The following is a 20156-nucleotide window of genomic DNA, read 5'->3' as shown; positions in this document are numbered from 1 at the left end:
CTGGATGACCCAGTGCCCCCCTCTGCTATTAGTTCCCACATGTTAGAGCCCCCACCTCTTAAGACAGCCCACAATTCAGCAGCCTGAGAAATGGGCAGAGAGATCTGGGAGAGGACAAGGAGTTTGCTTAGAATGACCCACATAGGGACTTGGGTGGAAAGTGGTGGATCCCAAAGCATGAGGTAGTTGCACAGGGATTAAGGGCTCAGCAATTGCGCAGCTGCAGCCCCCAGCAGCGGTGCTGTGCAGGAGAATCACACCGCGAGACTCTGGGCCCAGTTTGGATGCAGCTGTTCCTGGAGCTCCCCTGCGGAGCTCCCCTGCTGGCCAGGGCAGGGCAGGGCACAGGAAGAGTGGCCAGCAGATGTGGAAGCCCCTGTAACCTCCTTAATGGTGCAACCTGGTGGGGCAGGTATACGTGGGAATGGAAAAGCTGCTCCAGCCTCCTCCTCGGCACTGGCACTGGAGGTTCCTCCTCTGGCAGCTCTCCTTGCCCTCCCTGCATATGGACTTGGGGCTGCCTGCGTGCTGCGCCCCCTTCCCACCTCCCACCGACATGACCCCCTAGCCTTACTTCCTGCAGCTATAGCTTTGACCCTGGTTGAGGTCACCAGAGCAGGGCTGTAGCTAAGGCCAGGCCTGCTATGGTGGCTGCCCAGCTGCTCCTGGAGTGGGGCAGCCACATGACACATGACCCCACCCCAGAGCAGCTGAGCAGGCCTCTAATTATTGGTGCATGCTGTGTAGGCACACACATTAGAGAGAACAACCCCAGTGAAGCTTAGCTGGGAGCATGGCCTAGCAAGCAGGGATTTGTGGCCCTGCAGCTGTCCACAAGTGGGAGCCGCTGAACTAAGGCACGTGGAAAGGGCCACACACCCAAGGCTACTGATGTAGACTGAAAGCACAGTGTGAAGCCTTTTCCCAGCACTCATGTACACAGCCCCTCTGGGAGCTGCACCTTAGATAAATCCATCTTATGCTCTATATGGATACCTGTGTTGTGTAAGTGTAACTTTTGCATATGTAACCACCACCAGGCGGATTTGAACCTGGGACCTTGGGAGCTAAGTGTAGGAGCCTCTACCCTCTGAGCTAAAAATGAGGTGTACCGGTAGTTCGGAATAAGAAGCCTAATCCGAACTACCTACTCCGTGCTGTGTGTAGCCGTGGGCACGGAGTCTGAACTAGCGGGGCTTTAGAAATGGCAGCGCCCGGCAAGCTGCAAATGAAGCCCGGGAAATTCAAATCCCGGGCTTCATTTGCAACTTCGGTTGCCTATATTAACCACCCTAGTTCGAACTAGGGTGGTAGTGTAGACATACCCTCAGTAGCCACACTAAGGGTACGTCTAGACTACATGCCTCTGTCACCAGAGGCATGTAGATTAGGCTACTAGACATAGTAAAATGAAACGGAGATTTAAATAATCGCCGCTTCATTTAAATTTACATGGCTGCCGCGCTGAGCCGACAAACAGCTGATCAGCTGTTTGTCGGTTCAGCGCGATAGTCTGGACGCGCGGGTGTCGACATCAAAGGTATTTGTCGACCACCCAGGTAAGCCTCCTTACCTCCAAACAATGGAGGTGCTAATGGCTCTTATCAGCCTCTTGTAACTATTTAGTCTTTACGGTACTACTATACTATTTCTTGTTGTTTAAGTTTTTCTTGTTACAGACTAACTCGGCTACCCTTCTAAAGCTTTTGAAAATATATATATCTAGTATCATGAGCTTTCATTGGCAAAACCCACTTCCTCAGATGAGAGTCCCTATTGTAAAGCATATCACACTATATACATTTGAAAGTTTGGGGAAGGCTAGTGAACAAGTTTCTCACATTTCATAACTGGAAAAATAAAAAGCAAATACAGCATAAAAAGGTATTTTACATTAATGATAAAGAGTACTAGCACTGTATTAGCACTTCACTATTGTGTTCCCAGAATTAATTATTATGAAATGTTGTCTGACTCTTATAGCTCATCTGCAATTTTTATTCATAAACCAAGGACTGAGCAAACACCCTTAATATTTTTGTGTACTACATTTCCCTTAGACATCTTCAAGTCCGGATGAAATCCTATAATCTGATCAGGCTACGTATGTTTGATTTCTACCTTTATAGAATACATCAATGGTTGGTTCTTTGGAGAACAATATGTTTCTTATATAATAACAAAAACCTAATTTATTGTAGGTGCTAACCTCCACCCCTATTCATCTGTTAATAGCCTGACACCTCAGAGTAAAGACAAAAGCTGCATTGTGGGCTGTAGACCATTTTACATTCATTGAATTAACTGTTCTTGTTATCCAGATGACTGCACAATGCTTCATCTGTGTAAGTTTTATTATCTGGCTAGGGGACTCTGTATTTAATTTTCTTCTTCACTGCAGTTTAAAATTGATAAATAATCAAGTTAAAACCTGTGACTATCTGAAATTTGCCCTGGAAAATAGGCAGGCTAGCATCCTAATGGATACTAAGCACAAGTATCTTTTTGTGTATGAGACAGATTAGTTTATATGTGAAGGCTGTTAGCCCTGAGAACAAAAAAAATTATACAGGGTTATTAGCCAGTGTTAAGCAATAGTTGTTATTTATATTACCATAGTACCAAGCAGCCCTGTTCCTGGGCACAGAATCCATAGTGTTAAGTGCTATACCAACACAGAGAGGAAAGACTGTCCCTGCCCTCTTAAGCCATCTGTCCTTTCAGTTAATTGGGTTTACTGGGTTTGAGTGCCTAGCCTAGCTGGGGTGTGAGTAATCACACTGTAAACCCACACCCATTACTGGATCCTCAAGGTTTCTGCAATCACCGGTATGTATCTATGTTTATATTTCATTGTTCTCTGTGTATATATCTACCCTTCACCTCTCTTGTGCAATAGCCTATGCAAATGAAGTGCAGATTAGCATATTGCCTGAAAAAATGAGGAAGAACGGCTCTTGTGCAAGAGGGGTTTTTGTGCAAAAAGGAGCCATCTATCCAGCTCCTTTTTGCACAAAAGCCTCTTGCGCAAAAACGGCACCTAATCAATTATGCAAATGAAATCAGCAATATGCTAATCCACGCTTCATTTGCATAGGTTTTTGCTCAAGATAGGTGCAGTGTAAACATAGCCTGTGCTGAGATGCCCTACAGTTCTTTTGTGGTCAGTTGTATCAATGGTGGGACATTTTGTCCTTTTTTGTGTGTTTATGGGAAAGGCATTGGAGGACCATCAGCAATCAAAGTGATATACTCCAGTTCCTAGCCACAAACTGAGCAGATTCCCGCCCAAGTGAAAATGACTTCCAGAGTCTATGTCGAGGTGGGCAAAAGGGCGTCTGTGGGCTGGATCTGGCTTGCCCAGTGGATTAATCCAGCCCACAGAGGCCCTGCCGCTACCCTGCCCCCAGGCCAGTTAGGGCCTGGGGCAGGGGAAGCACATGACGTTTCTTGCACCCTGCCAGGAGGGAGAGGGAGTTCTCCAGGTAAAAGAGGAGTAAAAATGGGACCCTTGTAAGTGGCTGTCTGGAGTGTGTGTTTGTGTGTGGGGGAGTTATTTGCAGTGTGCTGAGCTTGTGTTTGTCTGTTTGGTTTGTTTGTTTGTTTGTTTGGTTTGTTTGTTTGAAGGAGCTTCTAAAAGGTTTGAAATCTAGAAGCCTCTGTTAATTGGCTGAGCCTCAGTCAGGGGGAGGGGCTACCAGAGCTATATAAGCCTGTGACTCAGCGACCAGGGGGAGAGCGACCAGGAACAGGTAACAGGAGAGTTTGGAGAGGGAGTTCTCCAGGTAAAAGAGGAGTAAAAACGGGACCCTTGTGGTAAGTGGCTGTCTGGAGTGTGTGTTTGTGTGTGGGGGAGTTATTTGCAGTGTGCTGAGCTTGTGTTTGTCTATTTGGTTTGTTTGTTTGTTTGGTTGGTTTGTTTGTTTGAAGGAGCTCTAAAAGGTTTGAAATCTAGAAGCCTCTGTTAATTGGCTGAGCCTCAGTCAGGGGGAGGGGCTACCAGAGCTATATAAGCCTGTGACTCAGCGACCAGGGAGAGCGCGACCAGGAATAGGTAACAGGAGAGTTTGGAGAGGGAGTTTAGAGGGGGAGTTTAAGGGCACGAGTGACTTGTGTCCTTCTTTAAAACCTAACTCTTAGAATAATCTATATTCCAGAAGTTTAAAAAGAATCCCAGTTTGTACTTAAATTTATTCATTACAAACATGGAGACAGAAGCCCAGCAGCAGAGTGGGGGCTATCCTGTTTATTGCATCGAGTGTAACATGTATGATTACCTGCCCTGTGGGCGGGTGGCGTATGTGTGCACCCGTTGCAAGGAGCTCCTGACCCTCAGAGACCGAGTTCGGGCTTTGGAGGACAGGGTGGCTGAACTGGAGGAGCTAAGGGAGCTAGAGAGCTCTATGTTGATGAGACTTTCCGGGACACTGTAGTACTGTCCCACCTCCAGTCTGAGAGCCCCAGTGTTCTTAAGGAGGATGAAAATCTCAAGGGACCCTCCTCCCAGAGGATGTTGCGGTATCCTCTTGCACTGAGGATACCTCTGATAGGGAGGGAATGCCAGCTAGGAAGAGGCAGGTGTTAGTAGTGGGTGATTTGATCATTAGAAACATAGATAGTTGGGTTGTGATGACCGGGAGAACCGTATGGTCACTTGCCTGCCTGGTGCGAAGGTTGCAGATCTCTCGAGGCATCTAGATAGACTTATGTGTAGTGCTGGGGAGGAGCCAGTGGTCGTGGTACATGTAGGTACCAATGACATAGGGAAGGGTAGGAGAGATGTCCTGGAGGCCAAATTTAGGCTGCTAGGAAAGAGACTGAAATCCAGGACCTCTATGGTGGCATTCTTGGAAATGCTTCCAGTTCCACGCGCAGGGCCAGATAGGCAGGCAGAGCTTCAGAGTCTTAATGCGTGGATGAGACGATGATGTAGGGAAGAGGGGTTTAGATTTATTAGGAACTGGGGACACTTTTGGGAGAGGGGGAGCCTATACAGGAAGGATGGGCTCCACCTAAACCAGGGTGGAACCAGACTGCTGGCACTAAACATTAATAAGGCCGTAGAGCAGTTTTTAAACTAAGAGATGGGGGAAAGCCGATTGGTGCGGAGATGCACGTAAATCGGAGAGAGACTTCTCTTAGAGGAGAATCCGTTGATAGAGATTCTCTAAGCTGTAGTCGGAAAGAGAGGAGGGGAGAGGGCAAACCATTGGCCAGAGCTGACAAACAACCGCATAGAAAGGAATCCAATGCATCAGGGAAGGGCAGACAAATAACCAGTGGCAAATTTTTAAAGGGCTTGTACACAAATGCTAGGAGTCTGACTAATAAGATGGGTGAACTAGAGTACCTCGTATTAAATGAGGAGATAGACATAATAGGCATCACTGAAACCTGGTGGAATGAGGAAAATCTGTGGGACACAATCATACCGGGATATAAAATATATAGAAAGGATAGAGCAGGCCGGGTGGGTGGCAGAGTGGCACTGTATGTGAAAGATAATGTAGAATCAAATGAAATAAAAATATTAAGTGAATCAACATGTTCCATAGAATCGCTATGGATAGAAATTCCATGCTCCAATAATAAGAAATTAGCAGTAGGGATATATTACCGACCACCTGACCAGGACAGCGATACTGACATAGAAATGCTGAGGGAGATTAGAGAGGCTACCAAAATAGAGCTCTCTATAATAATGGGGGATTTTAATTACCCCCATATTGACTGGATACATGTCACCTCAGGAAGAGAAGCGGAGATAAAATTTCTCAATGGCTTAAATGACTGCTTCTTGGAGCAGCTAGTGCAGAAACCCACAAGGGGAGAGGCAATTCTCGATTTAGTCCTGAGTGGAGTGCAGGATCAGGTCCAGGATAAAACCGTTACAGGACCGCTTGGGAATAGTGACCATAATATAATAACATTCAACATTCCTGTGGTGGGAAGAAGACCTCAGCAGTCCAGCACCCTGGCATTTAATTTCAAAAAGGGGAATTACACAAAAATGAGGAGGTTTGTTAAACAGAAATTAAAAGGCACAGTGACTAGAGCCAAATCCCTGAAAGCTGCATGGAAACTTTTTAAAGACACCATAATAGAGGCCCAACTTCAATGTATACCCCAAATTAAAAAACATAGCAAGAGATCTAAAAAAGAGTCACCGTGGCTTAACCACCATGTAAAAGAAGCAGTGAGGGACAAAAAGGTATCTTTTAAGAAGTGGAAGTCCAATCCTAGTGAGATAAATAGAAAGGAACATAAACACTGTCATATCAAGTGTAAACATGTAATAAGAAAAGCAAAAAAAGATTTTGAGGAACAGCTAGCCAAAAACTCAAAAAGAAATAACAAAATGTTTTTTAAGTACATTAGAAGCAGGAAGCCTGCTAAAAAGCCTGTGGGTCCCCTAGATGATCGAGCTATAAAAGGAGCAATCAAGGACGATAAAGCCATTGCGGAGAAACTAAATGATTTCTTTGCTTCAGTCTTCACGGCTGAGGACGCTGGGGAGATTCCTGAATCTGCACCGTCCTTTGTGGGTGATAAATCTGAGGAACTGTCCCGGATTGAAGTGTTATTAGAGGAGGTTTTGGAACAAATAGAAAAACTTAATGTTAACAAATCTCCGGGACCGGATGGCATTCATCCAAGGGTTCTAAAAGAACTTAAATGGGAAATTGCTGAGCTATTATCTGTGGTTTGTAACCTATCCTTTAAATCGGCTTCCGTGCCTAATGACTGGAAGGTAGCCAACGTAACACCAATATTTAAAAAGGGCTCTAGAGGCGATCCTGGCAATTACAGACCGGTAAGTCTAACTTCAGTACCAGGCAAATTAGTCGAAACAATAGTAAAGAATAAAATTGTGAATCATGTAGAAGAACATAATTTGTTGGACAAAAGTCAACATGGTTTCTGTAAAGGGAAATCCTGTTTTACTAATCTATTAGAGTTCTTTGAAGGGATTAACAAACATGTGGACAAGGGGGATCCAGTAGATATAGTATACTTGGATTTTCAGAAAGCCTTTGACAAGGTCCCTCACCAAAGGCTCTTGTGTAAATTACATGGCCATGGGATAAGAGGGAAGGTCCTTTCTTGGATTGAGAACTGGCTAAAAGACAGGAAACAAAGGGTAGGAATAAATGGTAAATTTTCAGATTGGAGAGGGGTAACTAGTGGTGTACCCCAAGGGTCAGTCCTGGGACCAGTCCTTTTCAACTTATTCATAAATGATCTGGAAAAGGGGTAAGCAGTGAGGTAGTAAAGTTTGCAGATGATACCAAACTGTTTAGGATAGTCAAGACAGAAGCAGACTGTGAGGGACTCCAAGAAGATCTCACCAAACTGAGTGATTGGGCAACAAAATGGCAAATGAAATTGAATGAGGATAAGTGTAAAGTAATGCACATCGGGAAAAATAACCCCAACTATACGTACATTATGATGGGGGCTAATTTGGCTACGACAAATCAGGAAAGAGATCTTGGAGTTATCGTGGACAGTTCTCTGAAAACTTCCACACAGTGTGCAGCGGCGGTCAAAAAGGCAAATAGGATGCTAGGAATTATTAGGAAAGGGATAGAAAATAAGACCCAGAACATCTTACTGCCCCTGTATAAAACTATGGTACGCCCACATCTTGAATACTGTGTACAGATGTGGTCTCCTCACCTCAAAAAAGATATTTTGGCCTTGGAAAGGGTTCAGAAAAGGGCAACTAAAATGATTAGGGGTTTGGAACGGGTCCCATATGAGGAGAGGCTAAAGAGACTGGGACTTTTCAGTTTAGAAAAGAGGAGACTGAGGGGGGATATGATAGAGGTCTATAAAATCATGAGTGGTGTGGAGAGGGCCAATAAAGAAAAGTTATTTATTAGTTCCCATAATAGAAGAACTAGAGGACACCAAATGAAATTAATGGGTAGCAGGTTTAAAACTAATAAAAGGAAGTTCTTCTTCACACAGCGTGTTGTCAACCTGTGGAACTCCTTGCCAGAGGAGGCGGTGAAGGCTAGGACTATAATAGAGTTTAAAGAGAAGCTGGATAAGTTCATGGAGGTTAGGTCCATAAAAGGCTATTAGCCAGGGGATAAAATGGTGTCCTTGGCCTCTGTTTGTCAGAGGCTGGAGAGGGATGGCAGGAGACAAATCGCTTGATCATTGTCTTCGGTCAATCCTCTCTGGGGTACCTGGTGTTGGCCACTGTCGGTAGACAGGATACTGGGCTAGATGGACCTTTGGTCTGACCCAGTATGGCCGTTCTTATGTTCTTATGTTCTTATGACAGGGTGAGAGGAGGCTTCACATTCTTCCCCGCCCCCTTGTGGCAGAAGGGGGAGCTTCTGGCAAAAAATTATTGCCCACCCCTGGTCTATGTGAATTCCTGAGCTGGATCAATTCTCCTGGTTTTTAAGCACTTTCCAACTTGGGTTGGTAACTTTTCTATGTAGATGAGAGTGAAGGGGGACGGGGGGATGACAAAGATGGCTCAGAACAAAACATCTGGGTAAGTGGCCTGGTTAATGCTACTGTGTAGATGTGCCCTTATCTGAAACAGTAAAAATCTGGGGTTTTGTCTTTGATGGGCTGCCAAGAGCATGGCTTAGTTAAGACAATATGATCCTCGATTTAGCAAAGCACTTAAATGTGATGGATCAGGGCCATGCATAATTGTTTACTCTGGATGTCACATGTTAGTGAACAGGATCTTCCACTGTTTAAAAATATGACCGTCTACAATTTATTTTAGACTTAAATTCACTTTGTAGAATGACATTTACTAGACCTTGGACTTGTTTCTGGTCTTATTTGCATGGAGGCCAGTTGGGAGTAAATCCATCCTGAAGCAAGCAGATTTACTTGCTGGCTGTTGGATATTTTTGTCATTGATAACTATGAATTGTCAATGATCACTTAAACCAGGTGTGGGAAACACTTTTTTGGATTGGGGGCCACTGTCCCACACAAAAATCAGTTGGGGGGTCGCACAAAAGTGGGAAGCAAATATGGCCCTTGACTGAGAAGCAGAAAGGCATTCCCCGCATTCTCAGTGCACATCGTAGCCAAAGGGGGGCCCAGGCCAATAGATTTTATGCATGCCAGGCCACTGTGGAGCAGTGTATGGGAGGGAGAACACTGGAGCAGCAGCGCGGTCTCCCCAATGCTGGGGGGGACGGACCCTGAGACTCGGGGGCTGGATACGGTCATTGGGTCTGAGGTTCTCCTCCCCTGTCTTAAGCCCTGGAAAACCTCTGCCTAAAACTGCATGTTTGTCCTTCTGGAAATTAATTTTAAAAGATTTTGTAGAAGTTACTGTGGAACTCTACAGATTTCATTACTGAATTGTCTATCTTGCATATTTTTAAATCATCTTAAACATTATTTTGTAGAAATATGATTATTAGTCAGTCACCTGGGCTTGACAGATTTGCTGTGTAATGAGTTCCTGCTTTACTGTATTCAAAACTATTGGCAGCAGAAACCTTGCTTCCTTTCTAACTACAAGCTTGGAAAAAAACTATTAAGGTGACACAGGAAGACATCATTATACTCTGAACCAGTTGCATGCAGCTACCATTGATGGCAGAAGCACTGTCATCTAAATCTGTATAATACTTATGTAACGTTGTCAAGCATTCCTTTCCTCCCAGCAATATGATAGGAAGTGTAATTTAGAAAGCTTTCAGGGTTATCTCATACATTTATACTACAAAACATACCCTTTTAGGGCATCTGAATGGGATCTTAACTTTGGCCAATTTATTCAAGACTCTTTTTCTCCCTACTCATTTGTGGTGCTCAAATTAATTGACATTTCTATGTGGTCTCTATGTTAATCATGAATGCTCCTGGCAGACTTGACTGTTTTCTGGGACTGTTTCTGAAGGCTTGGACTGGGATCATTGAATGACTGAAGTTGATGAACCTGGAGAATAACTGGCTGTGAGCCTGAAAGTTTCTCTCTCTGGCCAACAGAAGTTGATCTAATAAAAGAGTTTTTATCTCACCCCCCTTATCTGTGTAATATAGCCTGACAAAGAGCTCTAAGGCACGTGTACTCCTAAAACACGTGAGCTGATTTGCTTCCTATAAACATTTCTCCTAAGCCCTTTGACTGAATGTACTTGGTTTTCTTCAGGGGAACACCAGGTGCACTTTTGTTATTAACACTGTCACCATTTCTGAATTTTGCAGGGTGCCCACTGGCGATCTGCATCATCTCTGTAACTTCAGCCATGGATTATTATGGAAAAAGTGAAAAGTGAGTACAGAAAGAGATCTATTCTGCTTAAAATATGAAAGCAAGTAACATGTGGGGAAAGGACAGGGCTAATGGTTCTGAACACCAACAATTTCATTTTACTTCAGTGCGAACTCACAGTGTCTAGTACTTTTTATTGCACATGTACATTAGATCTACATATTGTGGCTAGTTGCACATTTAGTAGGGATGGGCCCAGCTTTGAAAGTTCAGATCTATAATCAGAGTTGAATGTGAATTTACTCAGTGTTTAGGGATGAGATAGTGAAAGGGCTTCTTAGATCTCGTGTCTCAGGTGGAATCCATCTCTTTGGGCACTGCTGTAAATAGAAATAGTAATAAATATATGTATTTACATATATATTTATGAGTATTTATATTTACTTATTTCTATTTTGAGCATGTTTGTTTTACTAGTAAAACTGAAGTGCTCAAGGATTGCTCACCTCCTCTTAATGTTTACCGTTGAAGTACTTTTCCCTGTTTAAAATGTGTTAGGAAGCAGCCGTAAATATTTCCCAATGAGATTGCTCAACGTAATAGGGTATGTCTACACTACCACCATAGTTCGAACTAGTGTGGTAATGTAGGCAACCGGAGTTGCAAATGAAGCCCGGGATTTGAATTTCCTGGGCTTCATTTGCATCTCGCCAGGCGCTGCCATTTTTAAATGTCCGCTAGTGCGGACTCCGTGCCGCACGGCTACACGCGGCATGGACTAGGTAGTTCGGACTAGGCTTCCTATTCCGAACTACCGTTACTCCTCGTGAACACACTAGCGGACATTTAAAAATGGCGGCGCCCGGCGAGATGCAAATGAAGCCCGGGAAATTCAAATCCTGGGCTTCATTTGCAACTCCGGTTGCCTACATTACCACCCTAGTTCGAACTAGGGTGGTAGTATAGACATACCCATAGTGTTCTATAAAGAGATACTGTTTCCAGCAGCCATGATGGTGGAAGTTCATGCAAGGTGATCTTCGTAGTTTTTAATGTGTTACATTTTTTGACTATACACAAGGATCAGAGAGCAAAGTTAACCCAAATACTTGGTATGTGTAATGGTTCCTTACAATATGTGTTAAGTACTTATGCTAAACAATCAGTTCCACCTGTATTTTACTGCGACCATGGGTATACTCTTCCAGATGTGAGGAAGAGCTCTGTGTAAGCTCACAAGCTTGTCTTTTTCTCCAGCAGAAGTTGGTCAAATAAAAGTTACAGCCTCACACACCTTGTCTTGCAAAATACTCTGTGACAAGTCAGCTAGGAATTTACTCTTTGTTTAAACCTAATGTGTAGGGACAGGTGGAACAGTGAGGCAGTATTGGAGAAATGAAGACCCTTAACACATATAGACCCTGAAGTGAATAAAGGCTCTCTATAAATGCTAGCTCATTGGGGAGCAGGATTTTGAGAACAAAGAGCAATCTACCTCCAGGAATCATAGAGCGTGGCAGGCCCACTGATGGGGGAATGGGCAAAAGGAGTAGTTGCCCTGAGACCCAGCAATTCAAAAGGGCCCAGAGCTCCCAGCCACTGTTACCACAGGACTGGTGGCAACTAGGGATATTAAATTTAGATTAATTGACTAATCAAATAGTCAATGCAGTTTGCATTGACTATTTGATTAGTCGATAAGGGTGCCTCCACCTTTGAAGTGCAGCAACAGCCCTGGGGCCCTGCAGGGAGTACAGGGCCAGCAGGCGAGTGCTTGAGGAGTCCCCAGCTGATCCCAGGCTCCACAGGGTGCTATTGCTTTGAAGCACCCCATCTTTTATCTCCCCTTTCTGCTTCTTTCTAATAGAGGCAGCAAGGGGAATGGGGGAAGCAACTAGTTGACTAATGTGTCAACTATCTGACAAGCATTTGCATATCGGATAGACGACTAGTTCATATCCCTAGGGGCAACCAGAGCCCCAGGCCCTTTAAATTGCCACCAAAGTGCCATGCGGCACACTCCAGGTGGCTCCGAGGGCTGGTTGGAGGGTGAAGAGGACCGGTGCAGTGCACTCTAAGCAGCACTGAGGGCTGGCTGCCTCCAGCCCCACCCCTTCTGCCAGAGGCCCCAGGCCTCTCAAGAGCATGGAGCTGCCTCCTGTCCCGCTCCATACATCTTGCTCAGGGGCCTGGTAAATATGTGGGCTCCCCTGTACCTTGGACTTGGAGGGGGCAGGGAATAGAGATTTACTTTCTCTGAATTAGGTCCATGTCTTTCCCTAAAACACATTGAGGCGGTATCAGGACCAGTGATTCAGTTGATGCTGCATCCTGTAAAGGTGCAGTAAATGCTGCTTCTAAAGCCTCTCCTTTTCCAAATCATACCCATTCAGCACAGCACTGTTAGGGCTGGCCCATGACATTTTGGCACCAGAGGCTGGGAGCTCAAATGACGCCTCCATGCCCCCTAGCTTGGGCCAAAACTTTGAAAGGTCTCAATTCTGCCTTCTTCCTGTTCTACTCCTCTCATGGTATTGCAGAGAGAATGCATATACACCAGCAGCAGGCACAATTTTCTACACTCTGGGTCCTAGTGGTGCCTCCTCACAATCTGTCACCTGAGACGGCCACCTCAGTTCATCTCATAGTAAGGCCAGCCCTGAGCACTGTGCCACGGATAGAGAGTGATTAGCCAGGTACAGCTTTGGCTAACTGAGGTGGGTCTTTTATCTCAGGCAGATCCAAAGGTCACAAGTTCAAACCCCAGTGCTGATAACCTACTCAAGGGCATGATATTAAACACCCAGCACTCCCTTTCTCTTTGTGGCCACAAATGCTTTCAGTCATCACTACTCAGTATTGCACGTGCTCCGAGCACCCTTCAGCCTGCATTTTGTCTGAGGATCCAATAATGCAGAGGCTGAAAATTTTTGTAGTAAGAGAAGAGATCTCTGACTGATTAATTAAACAAAGTTAATCTTAATTAGTAAACGAGATTTAGAGATGTTTTGGGGAGTAAAATTCTGAACATTTAGTATGGAGCATTGTAAGCTGAAAAGGCAAATTGACCTGAGAGAATACCAGAATGTCTGATCCTGCAAGAACTTAAGCATGCGAGAAAAAAATGATTTTGATGATTAGGTAATTCATGTGCTTAAGTCATTAGAGGATTGTATAGGCTTTTGTTAAAACCTTCTTTCTGCTTTTGTTCATTCCAATGCCTTCCTCATCCCCCCAGCAGCCTGAAAAAAAAATCACAAGAGAGAAGCTCTTAGACCACATATATATCATAGAGCAATGCTCCGGAAGTTGAACTTCTGGAGTTTGATTTAGCGGGTCTAATAAGGACCCACTAAATTGAATACTGAGGGTGCTCCCATCAGTGTCGGTACTCCTACTCTTTGCAATGAGTAAGGGAAGATGACAGGAGCATTTCTTCCATTGACTTGCCATTGTGGGGATGGTGCCAAAGTTTGAATCAAAGTACATTTCCTCTAGCTGCGCAATTAAAGCAGCAGGGCTTGTGTATAGTAATTGGAATTTACTCCTAATCTAGGCCTACCCTTAGATTTTGTTTTTGATGCAAAGACAATGGGAAGCCTCTGTTGTGATCAACACCATAGTAATTGGTGCAGCTGCCAAAAAACATAATTTATGTAGATGCAACCAGAAGTCCTGTTGCACCTTATAGGCATAAGAAAAGAGTACCAATCAAGAGTAAGGCTAGAGATAACGAGGTCAGTTCAGTCAGGGAGGATGAGACCCACTTCTAGCAGCTGATGTGGAGGTGTGAACACCAAGAGAAGAGAAACTGCTTTTGTAGTTGGCTAGCCATTCACAGTCTGTTCAATCCTAAACTGATGGTGGGCAGATGAACTGTAGCTCAGCAAAAGTCTCTAGCCTTACTCTTGATTGGTACTCTTTTGTTATGCCTACATATTTATACCTGCCTCTGGAATTTCCACTACATGCATGTAATGAAGTGGGTCTTTGCCCACAAAAGCTTATGCTCCAATAAATCTGTTAGTCTATAAGGTGCCACAGGACTCCTCATCACTTTTGCAGATTCAGACTAACACAGCTACCCCTCTGATACTTTAAGTATTTTCTCCTGGTGTCTCCTTCACCATCGTAAGGCTGAGGCCCATGACAGCAGATAGTCATAGATTTTCCTATGTGGTACACAATCCAAGGGATTCCTTGAGCAGAAGGAGTGGGAGAAAACAAGAGGATTCCCAATTAGCTCCTTCCATGTTTCCTGCTGTAGAATTTCTCAGTCCTTTGGTACTTCTCTTTCTCATTAAGTGCATTGCTAATTATATGACCATGTGTTTAATCTTGCAGTAGTGAGGAGATATTTTCCATTCTGCTTTCTCCCTGCAGTTGCTGGCTTTCGCTGAAGAATGGTGCAATCTGGGCTTTTGTGGCTCCTGCATTGTTTGTAATTGTGGTATGTATATTCTGTGGCTGCTGTTAGCCTCTCCTTGTACATGTGTTTCAGTTTTACAGTGCGGCTTCACTTGAAAGTAGAAGCCTAAATTCTGTCTTCAGTAACACTGGGCAGCCCCGCTGAATTCAATGGGACTGCATGGTTTCTGTCCACACTATTTTCTTTCTATTCATTCAGATGCCCTCATTTTACTTTGATGTACATGGTAGTATTTGTTTTGGTGGGCTGATTAATACACTGTTCATTTCACTAGTTCACAGTGCATCTCTTCATGCCATAAGCTGTAACTGTCACCAACCACTGAAATTGTAATGGAAAAAAATGCATGAAAACTACCAGAAAAGTTTATTTAGAATACAATATGCCATTATAGCTATATCCCTCCAATTGAGTGTTATAGGCTAGATCGGGGTTGGCAATAACAGATAGGCAATTCCCCAGATTAGCCCATGGTGGGCCATTGCTTCTGTATTTACCTTCATGGCAGCAGGTACCGGTAATCACAGTTCCTGTTGGCTGCAGATCCCCATTCCCAGCCAAAGGCAGCAGCAGGAGGCAGTGTGGACTGGGACACCGTTTCCCGTGCTTCACATTGGCAGGAATGGCAAGCCACAGCCAACAGGAATTGTGATCACCGGTTCCTATGCCTGTGCAGGTAAACATAGTGGTGGGGGTCTACCGGGGTTAACTCTGAACGACTATATCTGGCCCTTGGGCCAGTATTTGCCCACCCTTGTGCTACATTCATAGAAGGACCAGACAGCCACTTTAGGGGCCTGTATCCCAGAACCACTGGTATTCACAAAACCACCACTCAGCTGCTACAGAACCCTGTAGAAGCCTACATTCCCTTGGCACCTACATTTTTGCAACAGAAGCATTGCTGTCTCACTTTTGGCATCCGGATGCCTAAGTCCCAGGGTGTTTCACAAGCTAAGATAAGAGAGTGCTTTCTCTGCCTAGTTCCCTTGTAGGGCCCAAGACAGGCAATACATTCTGTTTGTGCTTATGGGACCAATGCCTCACCTGAGCTCACAAAAATGCCTAGGGGTAGCAAGGAGGCAGAGTAGGAGACACTTGCCTATGATGCAGAAGTGGAAAAGAGGGAACTTGAAGCAGTCATACCCCACATCCGACACACAATCAGAGGAAAGTTTGTCCCTCCAGCCTTCAATTTAGGCATTAAACTCCCTGATAGCAGTGAGGCTTAAGACATGACTCCTCTCTGTAGCATCTTCCATGGGCTAGCTTAGGCAGCTACTTCCCTCATTTTTTGGCTTTTGAGAAACCCATTTGCAGGCACCTATTTCCCTCCATTCATTGTTCAGGAAGTCTAAGAGCCATATTCAGGATAAACAAAGCCCGGTCATTTGCCTAGTTCCTAAAAATTAGGCATGTCTACAGATGAGCCTGATCTATAACACGAGTTCTGACCCCATTTGGATTTTGATGCTAGTCAGATTATAATCTAAACTTCTCAGTTTAAAGTCCATCTCTCTAAGATGAATCCAAAGCACCTCTGAACTTTGGAGAGTCATGAGTCCATATGTAAATTTCATGGCCCATTTCTATGTCTAAAATTTCATAGCCAGATCCTCAGAGTTATTTAGGTACCTACCTTCAAAACATTGTGATTGTTATAAATTGTCCTTAACGTTTAAGGGACCAATTGTATCACCATTTCTCATAGAAACTACTGACATGACTACATGATCTTCAGTGTATGTAGTGGATGCATATTTAAGCCATATGTTATTAAAATATCAATAGTATATCTTTTAAATACATGTTACCAAATATTTAAAAAATGTAAAATTCTGTATTAGGAAAGTATCTCCCCCGGTTTATTTATAAACAGCATAATGTGCAGTTTTTAAAATAAACTGCAAATAAGAACATAGCTACAGTACATTTAATAAAACTATTTTTAACATGAAGCTATAATCAACATAATCAAGTTATAAGAAACTCACAGATATTATTGTATGCAGCTATTAAAGCATTAAAGTTTAAAATTAGAAATTATTTGTTACTACAGTAATTCTCAAATCAAACTGCAGTTGCTGCCATTAAAATCTTTCTAATTTTGCCTTTGCATATACGTGGAACCCTTCTCCCAGGTGGCACTGGCAGCAGCCAGGGTAGGGTTCAATATCTAGGAGTTCTTTTTCATCCATCTCACACAGAATTAGCTTGAGCCCCACCTACTACCTGGGAAATTCACATACCCTGAGTACCACTAAAGGCAATGCTTCCCCACTCACAAGCAGAGTCTGAGCATAGAAAAGAAACTTTTAATGAAAAAAGGGAGAGAAGTAACATGTCATTAACTTGGGAAAACAACACAGAGTTCATAACCAACCCACGTGTAAATGTCTCAGTTCAAGTGGGTTGAGCAATGTCCTTTGCCTCTCAGGCTCACAAGTCCAGCAATGTAATTGTCCCATTTGCTCCCGCTTGCCGACTACTTGCTCTTGCCAGATGCCCTGCTGGCCTCTTGCTGCTGCTCCCACCGGCCTCCTGTGATTTAAAATAAATATTCAAATAATCAAGGTAAATATTTATGATAGATAAACAGAATAAAATCTTTGCCAAAATAGACGCCTGCTGAGTACAGACTTCTACTGCATTTTCTGGAAGAATCAGTAATATTGTAAATGTAAAAATTAATTAAAAACATTAAAAGCAGAGGATATTAATGTGCATGGGTTAGCCATCATTTATTATGAATGCTATTGCTGTCAAGCGTAAGAGCAATTGAAATTCTTCTTGGCCAATAGATTTTGACACTGGAACAGAAAGAGGCAGAAATAGAAAGAAAACACCGGCAAACCACTTATACACTGGATGCCTTATATTGTATTTCATGGGCCATATTCTCTGCCCTGCTCTGCTCCCTTTTTGCCATTCTGGGAGTACAAAGATATCAGAGATTGGCCATGTCCCTCCAGCCTGAGATACTCCACCCCCCACTTCATCCCCACTAATGTAGCTGAATCCTAAGCTAGCCCCTCAGGTATAGGGAGAGACCCACTGGTATAACTTAGACAGAGCCTCTGCTGTTGGATGGTTCTCTGGAGATACTTACCACTTGGTGGAAATCAGAACGTCCCCCACATTGCTCTTTATTCTGAAAGGGTCAATGTGAGGAGGGGAGTAATTTGACCAAAGATACTAGGGAAGCCTCTGCTCTTATGAACAAGTGCATTGGGGACATGATTGAGTGTGCAGAACAGACAGCTTTTGGATTTTTAAATGTCTCCTCAAAGAGATCCCCATGCAAAGCAAACTATATGCCACTGAGTCCCTGTAACTCCAAGGGAATAGTGTTCACATATATTGCTCTTAACATGCCGGCGGTTCTGTACATGGGGCTGTGTGCTTTGTGCCCTCAAATCCCATTGCAGTCAATGGGGCTTTGAGGCACTTGGCTCATTGCACAAATGGGTAATGAATGACTAGATAAGTTATTCCCATCCAGTAGCACAGAAAGATTTTTAAAAGTGGGGGTGCTGAGCCCCCATAGCCCTGTCTACTATCATCCTCAGCTGAGGCCATGAGAAAAGTCCCAACACATGGGGCCAGCTGCAGAGGTGTACAGGGCTCAAACTGGGACTCCAGCATGTGGGGCCCTAGGTAGAGTGAGCCTCTGTTGTGCAAGCAACAGCCAGGAACCTGCTGCATGGGGCAGCAGCAGAGCCCCTGGCACATTGGGCTCGACCCAGAACCCCAGCACACAGGGCTAGCAGCACAGGTTGGCAGCTATGAACCTGGTATGCAGGGCCAGCAGCAGAGCCCTTGATGTCTGGGGCCAGAAGCTGGGACACAAAGCGCTAGGCCAGGAGTTTGGAGGTGCATCACTCCCTACACAGGTAGTTCCTATGTGGATGTTCCCATTAGCGGAGTTCTGAGGAAGGAATGATGCTGCATGCACATGACCCTTCCCTGTAACCCCATGTCAGAGCTGTAAAATGATATGAAATTCAGGCTGTTCTTCCACTTTGGAATGAAACATTAGGCACTACAGTTTCAACATTTGGTCAACGAATGGCTGGTTCAAGCAGGTCTGCTACATTCAGATGGCTGTTTTGGGCACATCTGTTGGTTGTAATTAATTTAATCTTTCCAGAAAAGAGTGCAGGTTCATGACTCAGTTACTGATACATGAATGTATTACAGTGGTTTAATGATGCCCACACATTAAATTACAGTGAACTGGTGCTTAATCACTTTGATTATTTGAGATGTCAGGGTTTTTTTCTGGGATTAAGGAGATCTCGACTCCTCAGAAAACCTCTCTACGGCATCATCCACTGACACTAATCAATGGGGCCCCTACAACTCTTGCAGTAGGATTGTGGGGTCAGGGACAAAAATGCAAATGATCAGGAGGTAAACATATTGATGTGAGTAACCACACTTCCTTATTTCAATTTGTAAATTATAAGTATGGATTTTGAGCAATCTTTGCAGTGATGGAAAAGAGCTGAACCAGCGGTGAAAGTAACTTAACATTTCTTACAGGTACTGCCCTATTGCAATCCAGATCCCTGCCAGTTCTTTAAATATCTACCTGCTGGCTTTTGCTACAGCTCAGACAGCTTTTGCTGGAGCTGTATGCCAGGATGCACTCACTTACTTTCACCTCTGAGCTGAGTGCAATGGAATTCCCCTGGTCCAGGAGTTCTGTGTCAGTGAGGGGTCTGTGGTGGGGACAGGACTTGTAGGAGAGAGCAGGATGGGGAGTGACTGAAGCACATTGTCAATGCCAACCCCCGCCCCCACACACACACACTCACACACCCAGACTGATCCATCTGTGCTCACTGAGGAGGTACAACACAAAATCATGCCCTTATTATTTCTCTGGTATAGTAGCACAGTGTTTCTCAACCAGTGGTACGAGTACCCTTAGGGGTACTCAAGAGAAGTTGGAGATGGGGGGGGGGGGGCATCAACACAACTGCAATTTGGAGAAAACTGAATTTTTGTTTTAAGTTTTACAATACTTCATTATTTTTGTACTTTTCAGACCCAAAAATTTCATCATCCACCTAGCTACGATTAAGTTGTTTAAAAAATGTGTTGCAATGGTAGAAAAAGAAATAGTGTGTCTGAAAACTCTAGGTACTGGGGGTATATGTACATATATATTTAAAAAGGAGTACTTTATAAAAAAAAGGTGGAGAAACACTGTAGTAGCAGAATGGGGGCACTGCCTTCACCATTAACAGCACAATGTGAGCTAGCATCTCAAAGAAAGATTCTGATGAGATGCCCCCAAACATTCCTTTGCTGGCAGAGCATACTCACTGCATTTGCAGATGAGCATTGGCACAAGGAAACAGGAGAGCTGTAGAATATTGCATACAGCTGTGGCCACCTGATCTCCCAAAAGGTATCCTGGCACTGGAAAAAGTTCAGAAAAGGCCAACAAAAATTATTAGTGGTTTAGAACAGGTGCCATATGAGAAGACATTAAAAATACTTGGACTT

At 44.0% G+C, this 20156-nt stretch overlaps 1 protein-coding gene across 4 annotated transcripts in view; it reads left to right on the top strand.

Moving 5' to 3' along the window:
• ADGRD1 (adhesion G protein-coupled receptor D1) overlaps positions 1–20156 on the top strand; it is a 332179-nt gene that overhangs the window by 250122 nt on the left and 61901 nt on the right. For all 4 annotated transcript variants that reach the window (XM_006120531.5, XM_075898421.2, XM_075898422.2 and 1 more), the window contains 2 exons: positions 10204–10270; positions 14594–14660. In XM_006120531.5, coding sequence (XP_006120593.3) covers positions 10204–10270; positions 14594–14660 — 134 coding nt within the window. The remainder of the gene's footprint in view (positions 1–10203; positions 10271–14593; positions 14661–20156) is intronic.

The sequence above is a fragment of the Pelodiscus sinensis genome, chromosome Z, assembly GCF_052426305.1.
Source record: "Pelodiscus sinensis isolate ZL-2025 chromosome Z, ASM5242630v1, whole genome shotgun sequence".
Classification (NCBI taxonomy): domain Eukaryota; kingdom Metazoa; phylum Chordata; order Testudines; family Trionychidae; genus Pelodiscus; species Pelodiscus sinensis.
This window is presented reverse-complemented; position numbering and strand designations above follow the sequence as displayed.